At 44.5% G+C, this 12,531-nt stretch overlaps 1 protein-coding gene across 1 annotated transcript in view; it reads left to right on the top strand.

The window, feature by feature from the left end:
* PAPOLG (poly(A) polymerase gamma) overlaps nucleotides 1-12,531 on the top strand; it is a 92,403-nt gene that overhangs the window by 78,779 nt on the left and 1,093 nt on the right. The window contains exons 20-22 of the mRNA XM_082251352.1: nucleotides 25-251; nucleotides 2,235-2,303; nucleotides 2,406-2,465. Of these exons, the coding sequence (XP_082107478.1) occupies nucleotides 25-251; nucleotides 2,235-2,303; nucleotides 2,406-2,465 (356 nt within the window). The remainder of the gene's footprint in view (nucleotides 1-24; nucleotides 252-2,234; nucleotides 2,304-2,405; nucleotides 2,466-12,531) is intronic.

Here is a 12,531-nt window from a genome sequence, read left to right on the forward strand (position 1 = left end):
TTCCCCCCTCTATTGTGTTTTTAGACACTGATCTTGGTCCTGCTGTGGCAATGAAGACTCAGGTGCCGACTGGCTACAGTATTCCTACACTAGTTGGCCTAAATGTTGTTTCACGTCGCATTACTTCTCCAGAAATTTCTCAGGGACCTCTGCACAATGGGGTGCTAAATGTCAGCCCGAATTCTGCATCTAAAAGGCCTCATTCTCCCATCCCGGAGCTTTCTCCGAAGCGAATAAAAGACACCCAGAAGGTTTGCATGCAATTATAACATTAAAAAATCAAATGGGTTTTTTTTTTCTGTCCCTTTCTAGTCCCCAACTCTTTTGAAGTCCTCAAAAGAGAGGAAACTCATAGTAAGTGAATACATTTGTCCTTCGCAGCCTAATGGCACACCCAGAATTATTGGCCAATATACATGGGCATTCTTTTCTATGATTTACACACAGATGTGCTGTAATGAGAAGCGATTCCTTTATAATTTTTATTTCCTGCAGTTTAGTGCTGACATATTATGCACCGCTGTACAGTTGAATCCGTCCACTCTCCCTAAAATAAGCTCATAATCTAATGTCTCCCTCAATCAGGGAAGAAACCAGTCAACCTGCTAATTTGTTTTTAGACTGTCAGAAGGAATGACAAATGTGGCAGAAACTCATGAAAACTAGGGGAAAGTATGCAGCTAGTGAAGCTTCAGAACTTCAGATCTTTATACTAGGTCGGTAAGAGAAGGAGAAGTCAGCTAACAATCAGTCTGTATGCCTTTCATGGCTGGCTTAGAAAGAGATGGCCTAACAATAATTAAGCAGTGTGGTAGCTGATTGTGCTTTTCTTTTTTTTAGTTTTGATTCGGTCTAAACGATTATTACTAGTTAAAGTAAAATAATTTGGGAAAAAAACAAATCACTAAAACAAGTAACCACACTATGATTTATCTGTTTTTTGGATATAAATGGTAAAACCAGGTGCCATATTAGTATGAGTATACACTAATGAACCTTGATCCATGTATATGATAAATATGTATGTAATATGAATGTGAAATATATACATTGTTCTATATTTTGCGCTACAAAAATATATGTGCACAAGATGTATACAGGCGGTCCCCGGGTTACAAACAGATAGGGACTGTAGGTTTGTGAAGTCTAATTTGTTTGCAAGTCGGAACAGGTGCATTTTTTAAGTGAAGCTCCAGCCAAAAGAATTTTTAAGTTTTTTGGATAGCATAGGGAAGGGTTAACACCCCTGTAACATTTGTTTTGCTGTCTGTACCCCTGTTCAGAAGAGTTCACCTCACTTTTTGTCCCTGTAACAACTAGATTTTGAAAATTTTGGGTTGTTGTGGAAACTGGATTGGTGATAAAGCTTCAGTGGGGACACCTTTTCCCCGTGAGAACTCTTACAGGAGTGAATTTCTCCTCACTTCCTGTTGTCTCCCGCTGTTTGTAAGTCGGATGTTTGTAACCCGGGGACCCACCTGTATGTGTAAATACATTTATAAAGTTAGGATTGTAAATTACCTAAATATCTAGAATGTGTGAAGAATAAAAAAATATTTGAAGAAATGTGAAAAATATAGAACAAAAAAAGTGAATTAAAGTAAATGAAGTGAGAAAAATATAAAGATGTATGCAAGCCAATATATAAAAAATTATGAAACAAATTGGTGTAGTTTTCAGATTTCATCTCTCGACTCATAAGTCACTAATGAAGCAATTAATGTCTGTATCAACATTGAGGTCTTTGGGTACCAAAGTGTCAGCCTCATATATCCACCACGTTTCTCTTTTTGACAATAGTGACGGAATAGTGTTTGGAATGGAGTCTTATTGGGCAGGCAAAGCAGACTACCCAATTGGTTTAATAATTTTTTCTATTTGTGTTTTAAATATTGTAATCCAGAATGATGGCTAAATCCCCACTGAATTCCCTATTAATGATGCTTTCCATCCTAAATATATCCAATGTATTTTTCTCTGGAATGGATCTTATTTCTCTCCCTAAATATTCCCCATTTTTATAACCCTTCTCAAATCTTTGAGAAATCAGACTGCTGTAAAGTCACTTTCCTCTAGTTCTGTAATTGAAAACCTAAAGGCTGCTGGCCTTCAACACAGACTTTCAACATTTTAAAAACAAAATTCAAGGACATACAATCAGATGTATAATTTTTCTAGCAGTTTTTATCCTGACTAGGGTTTGCCTTGATCTTGTGCCTTGGTATCTTCTCTAGATTCCAGGATTGTCCGATTCTGCCTTTGTAGAGTCTACTTTTCCTGAGCAGGATGAACGGAGATCTGTGGTAAGGCAGATTTGGATTTCTGCTTAGTGTAGTGTGTTTTTTTTCTTTTCTTGTAGCATATAACTGATTCTCGCTGCCTTTCATTTTCTTTGTTTTTTGTAGGAAAGACAAGGTGCCACGGAAGCTATGCCAATTCCGACTATTGAACGTGGCAGATCACAGGTACTGCTCATTAAGGCTGGCTTTTATACACCTTTTGTGCCAGGTTTTGGCAGCCCTGACTGTTGAAACCCAGGTTCTGAGACAGGAGTTTAATGTTCAGTTATCCCAAACTAGCTTAAAGCTTGTTAATATACCTCCTGCAAGGCTCATAATCAACTTTTTACCTTGGTGTACCCTAAGTTTCAGTGTTGGGAACCTTACTTTTTATAAATATAAATGATAGAGTCTGGGATTAAAAGTAGGATGTCTCCAATTTACAAGCCAACATCAATGACTGTTTTTAATTGGGCAAATGTGTGGCAAAGGAGGTTTTATGTTGATAAATGTAAAATTATGCACTTGGGGCCTAAAATATGCATGTGTCATACATACTGGGGGGGGGGGATGATCTTGGTCTTCTGGTAGATCATAAGCTTTAATAATGGTATGCAATGCCAAGCTGCAGTTTCCAAAGCGAGCAAAATCCTTTCTTGTATTGGGAGGCATGGACCTCAGAGGGAGAGACAGCATTTTCCCCCTGTGCAAATCATTAGTAAGACCTCATGTAGAATATGCAGTTCCATTTTGGGCACCAGATTTAAAAAAGGATATTAAGGAACTGGAGAAAGTACAGAGAAGAGCAACCAAACTGATAAGAGGCATGGAGGAGCTCAGCTATGAGGAATGATTAAAGGACCTGAATTTATTCTCTTGATAAGAGGGGATATGATCAACCTGTATAAATACATAAGTGGTCCGTATAGTGAACTTTGTGTGGAGGTATTCACTTGAAGGTCATTCGAGGACAAGGAGACAATCTACATGTGGGTGAAAAGAGATGTAACTTCCAAATATGTAAAGACTTCTTCACAGTAAGCGCTGTGAAAATGTGAATAGATTCCCTCAGGAGCTGGTTCTGGCCAGCTCAGTGCATGGTTTTAAAAAAAGGCCTGGATTCTTTCCTAAATGCACAAAATAAAACTGTAATTTTTTTTTTCCCCCCAACCAGACTAACTATTTAACTATGAATGTGTAAGACTGGTGTGAGTCTGGTGGGTTTCAACATGTGCATTTTTCCATGGGTTGTGCTTTTCCTTCAGTGTGGGGTAGTACAACACATGGCCTATAGTACCAACAAGGGTCATGAGTCTACCCTTTTTAACATCCTCCGGGTAATATGCTGACTCCTACTTCCATTCAAGGGGTTACACACGATGCTCCCACTGTTAGGCCTTCACTTCAAGGATTTAAATCTAGTATAATCAAAGACCCCCCCCCCCCCCCCCATACGAATATATTCAGGACATTTTTTTGATATCCTTTCAGATAGCCTACCTGTGGCCATTGCTTCAGCCAGAAAGGTTTGAGTTTATCAGCACTTTCCTGTAGGGAACTCAATTTGATCTTGCATGAAGACAAAGTTGTTTTGAAACCAAGGATCACCTTTTTACCCAAAGCAGTCTCTGCATTTTTAGTCCCCTTTATTGCCTGTGGTGAGGGTCATCAGGGTTTACTTTTCAGCAGCTTTGTTCAGGGAAACTGATTCCCTGATTATTCCAGAAGTTCTAAAAAAGGTTCTCCAGCTTCAATAGCCATCATTTCTAGGTGGATTTGATAGGTAAGGACAATGAGTTGTGAGCTAAAGTACTCCCTTTTCCAATTTTAAAGCCAACTCTATTAGGACAGGCAGTGGTTCTTGGGCTTATCAGGGATCTATCTTAGATTTGTAAAGCATAAGCTGTCCAAGTTTTACAGGTTAGTTGGTGTGCCTCTGTAGATGCTACTTTTGGTCAAAAGGTTCTTAAAGTGGCTATTTAGTGCCCTTGTTCTTCCTTCTTTTTTTTTTTTTTTTTCTTTAAAAAATGTAAACAATTTTTTTTTAGTCTCTTGAGTTATACTGCTTCCTCCTTCATCCTATGATTCTATCTTTGGACTGCTTGCTGCAGCCAAGTAGTTGAGAAGGGTTAAAGCCTTAAAGTGGTTAAGCCACTGGTATAAAATCATCCCATCCCCTCTGTAATATAACAAGAAGTATCCCTGTGTTACAGAAAAAATGCCGACCTGTACCTAAATCAGAGCATCTCCCGGCTCTCAGCTGGCGACTCGGCTCTCTTCTCTCTTCTCTTCCTGGCTGAAAGCTCCAGCAGCCGGGGCGTCGAGCACTGCTGCTGGCATCAGGCGGGGAGGAGAGAGAGAGAGCCGAGCGACCCCATGATCACCGGGAGCCGCTCTGATATAGGTACAGATATGAAAATTTTTTTCTATAACACAGGGCATAGGGATACTTGTTATATTACAGAGGGGATGGGATGGTTTTATATTAAATATAAGAGCAGCAGGAGGGGAGGGGGAGGGCACTGACACAAGCAAACAGGCGAAGACGACGACAGTGCAGGGTTGCGGATGACAGAGGCACGTAAATTGACCAGTGTCGGGGATCCACAGCCATCAGTTTATAGGGGGGGGGGGGCAGGATCAGCCAGGTTTTTTTAGGTGATACAGGGGCCAAATGACAAAGCACAAGCACTGTGCTGTATAAAATGCTTTAAAATAACAGGTTCTGTGTTTTTTTTTTTGTGTTTGGGTAACCAATGCTTTAAGCATGCTGGCCTTCAGCTTTCTATGGGCCTACTGTCCATTTATCCTATAGGTGGCAGTATAAGGTTATTTTTTGTAGGTCCCTAAGATCCTCAACCAGAGGAAAGGATTTGATCAGTTTACATGCCTTCGTCTTTCGCAGCTCTCCTCTATGCTCTCCTGTTTCCTCCTGCCTGTCCCCTCCACAATCCTCCCCTCCTGCTGCTCTCCTATCTATTGTATAGGCATTCCATCCTCTGTGATATAACGCTATGTTGACATAAATGGAGGTGTCCTATAATACATCAGTGTAAGAAGGTACCTACATCCTATTAATTTGGAAAGGAAAGAGGTGAGGCATATATGGACTTTAATGGTACAGTAACAAATTGGGTAAGAAAAGGGATTGTTAGAAAATCATTTTATTTTACAAAAATGATAAAACTATAAAGGAGATCTAAGTATTCTCGACGCATTAGATACTTATACACTTTTGCTCAACCTATTTCGTGGGATATTTTTCACTTCTTCAGAAGCTTATTGTATCATCAAAACGGAGCATCGATTACAGAAAAACAAATACATAATTGAATATGAATTAATATTTACTATATGCTGTATAAAAAAAATTCAGATTATACCTTATATCAGAGCATCTCCCTTTGTTCCCGTGACTCCTCAGATCTCTCTCCTCGGCTGACGTCAGCGGCAGTGCTCGGCCCCTCCTGCTATAACTGTTAGCCGAGCAGATTAGAGAGCCGAGTAGTCACATGAGTGCTGGGAGACTCTCTGATGAAAGCTTTAATCTGCATTTATTTTTCTCCATAGAGCACAGGGCACATATTATAGAACAGTGGGGATGACATGCTTGTACAATAGTGGGTTAACAACCACAAGTCATTTGCCAAAATGAGCGCAACTTCCTATTCATCCTTTTTCATATTTAACAGTGCCATGAAATTATATATATATATATATATATATATATATATATATATATATATATATATATATATATAAATTTTTTTTTTTTTTTTTTTTTCCCCTGAAAGCATCTGCTAGCAGGTTTTCTTTTTGACATTTCTGTTCCAGTCGTCAGAAGCCCTTTCACAAATCGGGGCATAAAAAAGTGCCAACAAGGGTGCAGGTTGGAAAATCAGATCACCATCTCACCCCAAGCAGCACATACAGTTTTACTTAACTCTCACCGCCCTGTTCAGCGCTGGGCATACCCATTCAAAACGATTGACTGATGGCATTGTGCAATGAGAAGGATAACTTTGATTGTCCTAGCGTGTTTGTCCCTCATTCCCTGAGTGTGGCTGTGCATGGGTTTAGCAGGCTGATTATCAGGGCAGTGGTAGGCGTTAATAGTCATTGTATGTTTTAAAAAAGTATATATTTTACATTATATACATTTGCCCTATTCTGGATCTCAAACCTCCAAATGTCTTCATTTGAGTCAAGAACTTTTGTATGGAAACTACCATATCTTTCATCGTCTCTCTTCACCAGGGAGACTTTCAAGATGCTTACTTACCTGTCCCTACCTTTTTCAGCTCATTGGCGATTCCCCTGCTAGGGGGCCCCTACACTTGGGGCCCCAGTTCTTGGGGAATCTCAGAAATCCTTTTTGTATGTGTCCTCCCAGGAGGAAACTTGGGGTCTAGGGCTGTCTTTGACACAAATGACCTTGGCGGGCTTTCTTTGCAGACGGGTTGAAGTTTCCAATGCACCCTGACTTGCAGGATGTGATGTATGCCAATTAGGCTCACCCAGAGAAGGTGTTTCTCTGTCACTCATTGACAGACGTAGTCCTCGTTGATTAATAACAACTCGGGTTATGCTGCCCTCTACAGGAGTAGGACTAGACAGGAAAGAAAACGTTCTGGCCACACCCTAGGGGCAGTCCCAGAGGGTATATCCTCTCACTTCCTGCTACAGCAAATCAGTTTTTTTCTGTCTAGTTAGGAGTAAGGACCTAGATACCTTGCTGGGATCTTCGGTCCTGGCAGGATTTTTTTCTTAGAAGATTTTTAGACAGCTTTTTTTCTCCAGTGTTCCTGTGAGATCTTCAAGCAAGAAAGCTGGAACTGGGCGACGGGCTGGATGTTGAGATCCAGTGGTCACCCCAGTTCAGCCTACGAGCGCGTGCAGGCCATAGCTCCGCACTGGGTCGGCCGCGACATAGTCCCACTGGACGGGGACTGACCCTGCGAGTTAAACGTCTCGCTGAAACGCCAATGACCATGAGTCACGGCGTCCGTATTGGTCGACAGCCCTCCCACCCCGGTGGAGAGGGGTACTGTCAGGAGTTGGCACCCGCCTGGTTCCGGTATGATGAGTAGTATGTTCCCCCTTTCCCCCTGACGGGTTTTGTGGTGAACGCGGGCCCCTCTCTGAAATGGTAAGGATGGGTCTCCCCTCTATCCTATAACATGTCACAGATCCCCTATTTGAGTGTGATTTTTGTGAACAAGTAACCAGGAGGCTTGGTTTGGAAGCTGACAATCTAATGTCATTTCAAAACTGTAAAGATGACTGAAGTCAGTGGCAGTACTAGAATATTACTGTGGTAGCATAAGGTATCCTACCTGTCAGAGGTGTTCACAGGGCGATGTCTATGCATGTATAACTGCAGTCCAGATCACATTCCTCCAGCAAGGGCAGGCACGGACCGCATGCGGCCCACCAGAGTCCGGTACCGCCTGATCCAGGGTGAAGTTTGGGGGGCCGATGCACTCCCACAGGCCGCTAGGCCGTATACAGCAGGCCGCTGCTAAGCCGCCGCTATCCTAACAGGCCGCCGCCATTTTCTTGCAGAGCACACGAGGCTGCCATATTGGCGTAGCCTCGTGTCTCCAACATGGGGGCGGCCATGTTTGAGGTGACCAAACACCTCATGGAGCCAGGGGGAGGCGCCGGTAGGCGTGTTAAGGGGCGGAGCCGCCTCCTTTACCCAGGAAATAGGGCCAAAGACTTCCTGTCTGTAACAGGACAGCACTGAGCAAGCTGATGAAAACTTCTGTGCATCAGGGATGAGCCTTGGGGTCTCTCTCTCTCTCTCTCTCTCTCTCTCTCTCTCTCTCTGTGGGGTCCAAAAAGGCAGGTAACACTGAGGGGCGCTGTTGCGACTGGGGGACACAAAAAAAAAACAAAAAGTTTTTTACTTTGTCATTTTTTGTCGCTGGCAAGTGTCTTGTATAATCATTGACCCTGCCACATAGGTATCCCCACCTGATCCCCTCAAGGTGGCCGCAGGACCCCCCAGTACCCCACTTGTTTTTAATGCATTATCGGCAGTTTTGGAGTCTTTGGTATCCCGGGTGGAGGTGGCCTGTCAGGGACGGGGGTCAAGAAGCGACCCCCGCCTACCCCTATTGTTTATCTGATACTTCAGATACGGATTCGGAGCTGGTCAATGCAGCTGCAGGTCCCTCTTATGGGGCTGTTGTCTCAGGTAATGTCTCCTCAGCAGTGAGGAGAACGTTTCTGCCTCCGCCATAGCACAAGAGTGGTGGATGCACTAGTTGTGTCCGTCCGGGAAACCTTTGGTCTTGAGGTTATACCGACCGAGGTAGCTGAGACTGAAATTCCTTTTTGGTACTTGTTAGCCTACCAAAAAGGCGAAGGATTTTCCTTTACCCAAATGGGGTCGTTTTGAAACAAACCCCTGTTATTTCCTAACGCATGGCTAGGCGCTATCCGTTTGAGGAATCCCTCTTTAAAGGATAGACGGTACCACCTGCTGTCTTGCCACAGATTGTTAGGTTAAAGAGGACCTCGTAGCCAATGAGGACCTTCCCTTTCTGCTCATAAGGAGTTGTTCGTCCCGCGAGGGCGGGCGATAAGGCGAAACCCTCCAAAGCCCCTTTAGAGGGGTTTCAAAGGGCGCTGGTCGGCTAAACAAAAAGTCCGGCTCAGCCAAGCCTGAAAAATACAGCCTGATGCGCCCCTACCCATCTCTGGAGTGGGGGGACGTTTTCACCGGTTTCCGGATCCATGGCTTGCCGAAACCCCAGACTAAGGGGTTCGCGAGGTCATACGGTCAGGATACAGGATCGAGTTTCGATCACTTCCACCGGTGCGATTCTTCCCTGCTAACATTTAACGGTTTCAGGGGTTCTATTCGAACCTGTTCACAATGCCCAGGAAAGAGCGCAAGGTGCGTCCAATTTCTGGACTTGGGGAAAAATAGAGTCCATCCGAACAGTAGTGGCCTCCCTGCATCAGGGGGATTCCTGGCGTCCATAGACATTTAGGATGCCTATCTTTATATCCCCATCATCGCAGGACATCAGCGTTTTTCTTAGCTTTCCCACATCCCTGGTTCCCACCAGGAGACTGAACTATCTGGGCCTAAGGTTGGATACATCCTGGGCAAGAGGTTTTCTCCTTGCGGAGAAACTCCAGAAGGTTCAGTCAACGATTCGGATGTTGCTGTCCGTCAATTGGCTGGGACGGATGGTGGCCTTCTTAGAGGCAGTACCGTATACCCAGTCTCATACCCGAATTCTCCTGAAAGAGATTCTTTTCTTATGGAATCAGAATTCCGATTTCCTGGACAATCGGATCCGGTTGGGCGAGCAGACCAGGGAGCCTCCGATGCTCAACCAGGGGAAGTCATTCCTTCCGATAGTATCCAGGTTACCAATAGGGTATCGGAACTGAGAGCGATCAGATTTTGTCTGATTTACTGGACCGAGCAGCTCTAGAGCAGCCCGATTCGGATCCAATCGACTGCGGGAACTTCTTCGCAGGATAGAGGTGGAGCGAATTCCAGTTATTCTGGAAATTCCGGACTGACCTCGTCGAGCCTGGTACGCCGACTTGGTGAGGCTAGTCGCGGACGCTCCTTGGAGACTTCCTCTCAGGAAGGATTTGCGGTCTCGGGGACCGATCTTCCATCTTGCTTTACAATCGCTGGCTTAATGGCCTGGCCATTGAGACCCAGGTACTGAAGGACAAGGGACTCTCAGCTTCAGTTATTCCTACCTCTAGTTAAAGCAAGGAAAGCAACTTCCAGCACATGGAAGTCTTATATTTGCGTGGTGTGAATCTCTTGGATTTCCCCCACATACCTATTCGGTGATCCGAATCTTGGTCTTTCTGCAACAAGGGGTTGAGCAGAAATTGTCCTTGAGCACTATCAAGGGTCAGGTTTCAGCGTTGGCAATCTTCTTTCAGAAACCTTTGGCTAATCATTCCTTGATGCGGAATTTCATCCAAGGGGTGCGACATCTGGCTCCGCCAGTGCGTGCACCCTTACCGCCTGGGAGCTTAATTTAGTGTTGTCAGTTCTTCAGAAACTTCTCTTTGAAGATATTAGGGAGATTCCCTTGCTTACATTATCCCAGAAGGTGGCCTTCTTGGTGGCCATTACTCCTGCATGCAGGGTGTCAGAACTGGCCGCATTATCTTGTCGTTCCCCATTTCTGGTGGTTCATAGGGATAAGGTGGTTCTTCTTCCGAATCCATCCTTCCTTCCTAAAGTGGTTTCAGAGTTTTCATCTGAATAAAAATATTGTGTTACCTTCCCCGTGTCCTAAGACTAGCCATCCTTGGGAGTTTGCATTACACTCCTTGGATGGGGTTCAGAAGGATACACTTGACTACTACGAACTTGTTTTCATAAGACGGACTCACTTTTTGTGATCACGGATAGCCCTTGAAGGGGGCTGCCTGTGTCTGCTGCGACCATATCTAGATGGATCAGTCAGACGGTGGTACAGGCTTATTCTATTAAGGGTCAGAATCCTCCGTTCCCTTCTAAGGCGCACTCTACTCGGGCGCCTAGTGTCTCCTGGGTCTTCCGCCATCAGGCGTCAGCGATCCAGGTTTTCGAGGCGATGACTTTATCGTCGGTTCATACCTTTACAACATTTTATAAAGTTGATGTAATGGCATCGTCAGATGCCTCTTTTGGCCACAAGGTTCAGCAGGCCGCAATCTGAGGAGACTGTTGGTCTACCTCAAGGGTTTGTTGGGTGTTTCACTTAGGTCTCATCTTTTTGCTCGATGAGTCCTTGATGCTTCTGGTTGGCTCCGGTTGGGCCTTCTGGATTTTGATTTCTGTCATCCCACCCCTCATATGTGGTACTGCTTTGGGACGTCCCGAGTTGTTGTTAATCAACGAGGACTACGTCTGTCAATGAGCGACAGAGAAAAATGGATTTTTGTAAAATCTTACCCTAAAATCCTTTTCTCTTAAGCTCATTGACAGACGTAGTACCCGCCCCTCTGTTTTGAGTTGGGTTGGGTTAAATTCTCTAAACACTGCTTTGTGACATAACTGATTTGCTGTAGCAGGAAGTGAGAGGATATACCCTCTGGGACTGCCCCTAGGGTGTGGCCAGAACGTTTTCTTTCCTGTCTAGTCCTACTCCTGTAGAGGGCAGCATAACCCGAGTTGTTGTTAATCAACGAGGACTACGTCTGTCAATGAGCTTAAGAGAAAAGGATTTTACGGTAAGATTTTACAAAAATCCATTTTTTCACCTCCAAAGCAATTTTCTCTGCAGTACCCCATGAAGGAGGAATCCTACAAGAAGTTAGATTCTTCAGCTTTTGACCCAGCCATTTCCTATTTGAAGAAGATCCTGACAGACCTGGTGGTTGAAAGTTCTGGTCTTTAAAGATGCCACAGATAAAATATTAGAGGTCCTCTTTAAACCTTCCTTTCTGGCTGGTGCAGTTCTTCAGCCTGTGATGAAAGTATGCAAAGCAATTAATGCTTGGGTTAAGCGACTGCTCTGTTCCAGAAAATTGAACCCAGGGAATCCTGCCACCTGACAGTTCTAGAAGATTTTCAGAGAGCCTCAAGTTTCTCGGTGGATGCCTGGGAAGATTCACAACTTTCACAGGTAGACACCACATCTGTCCACGTTAGAAGGATTCTATGGTTTAGGTGTTGGTTGCAGGTTTTTTCTTTCATTCATTGACTGACACAGCTCCTGATCTTCAGGACTACTGGGTTATACTGCCCCCTACAGGAGTAGGACACTAGTCAGAAAAAAATCTGACTACGTCTTTGGGCAGTCCCAGGGGGTATACTCCCTTTCTGCTCTAGTTACTAATTTTTTTTTTCTGCCTAATCCAGGAGTAAGAACCTAGTTTCTTGCTGGGATCTCTGGTCCTGACAATTTTTTCTTTTTGGATAGAAATTTTTCCTGTGAAATCTGCAATCAACTGCCGGACTGGGCGTCGGGCTGGATAATTTAGATCCAGTGGTCACCCCAGTCTGGCCAGTGAGTGCGTGCAGACCTCAGCTCTGCGCTAGATCGGTCTTGACATAGCCCCACCGGAGGGGGGCTGGCCTGCGAGTTAACGCCTCGCGAGGTCGCATACGACCGGGGTCTCCGCCCGAGTCTAATGTTCCTCCTGGCCTACAGCCCCCCGATTTCAAGTCTAATGTTCCTCCTGGCCTACAGCCCCCCGGTTTTGACGTGGACGGTCGGACCCCCCATCCTAACCCCCCCCCCCCCCCATTTATGCTGGGGCTGCGTTGAGT

This window comes from Pelophylax lessonae (assembly GCF_965119305.1).
Source record: "Pelophylax lessonae genome assembly, chromosome: 3".
NCBI lineage: Eukaryota > Metazoa > Chordata > Amphibia > Anura > Ranidae > Pelophylax > Pelophylax lessonae.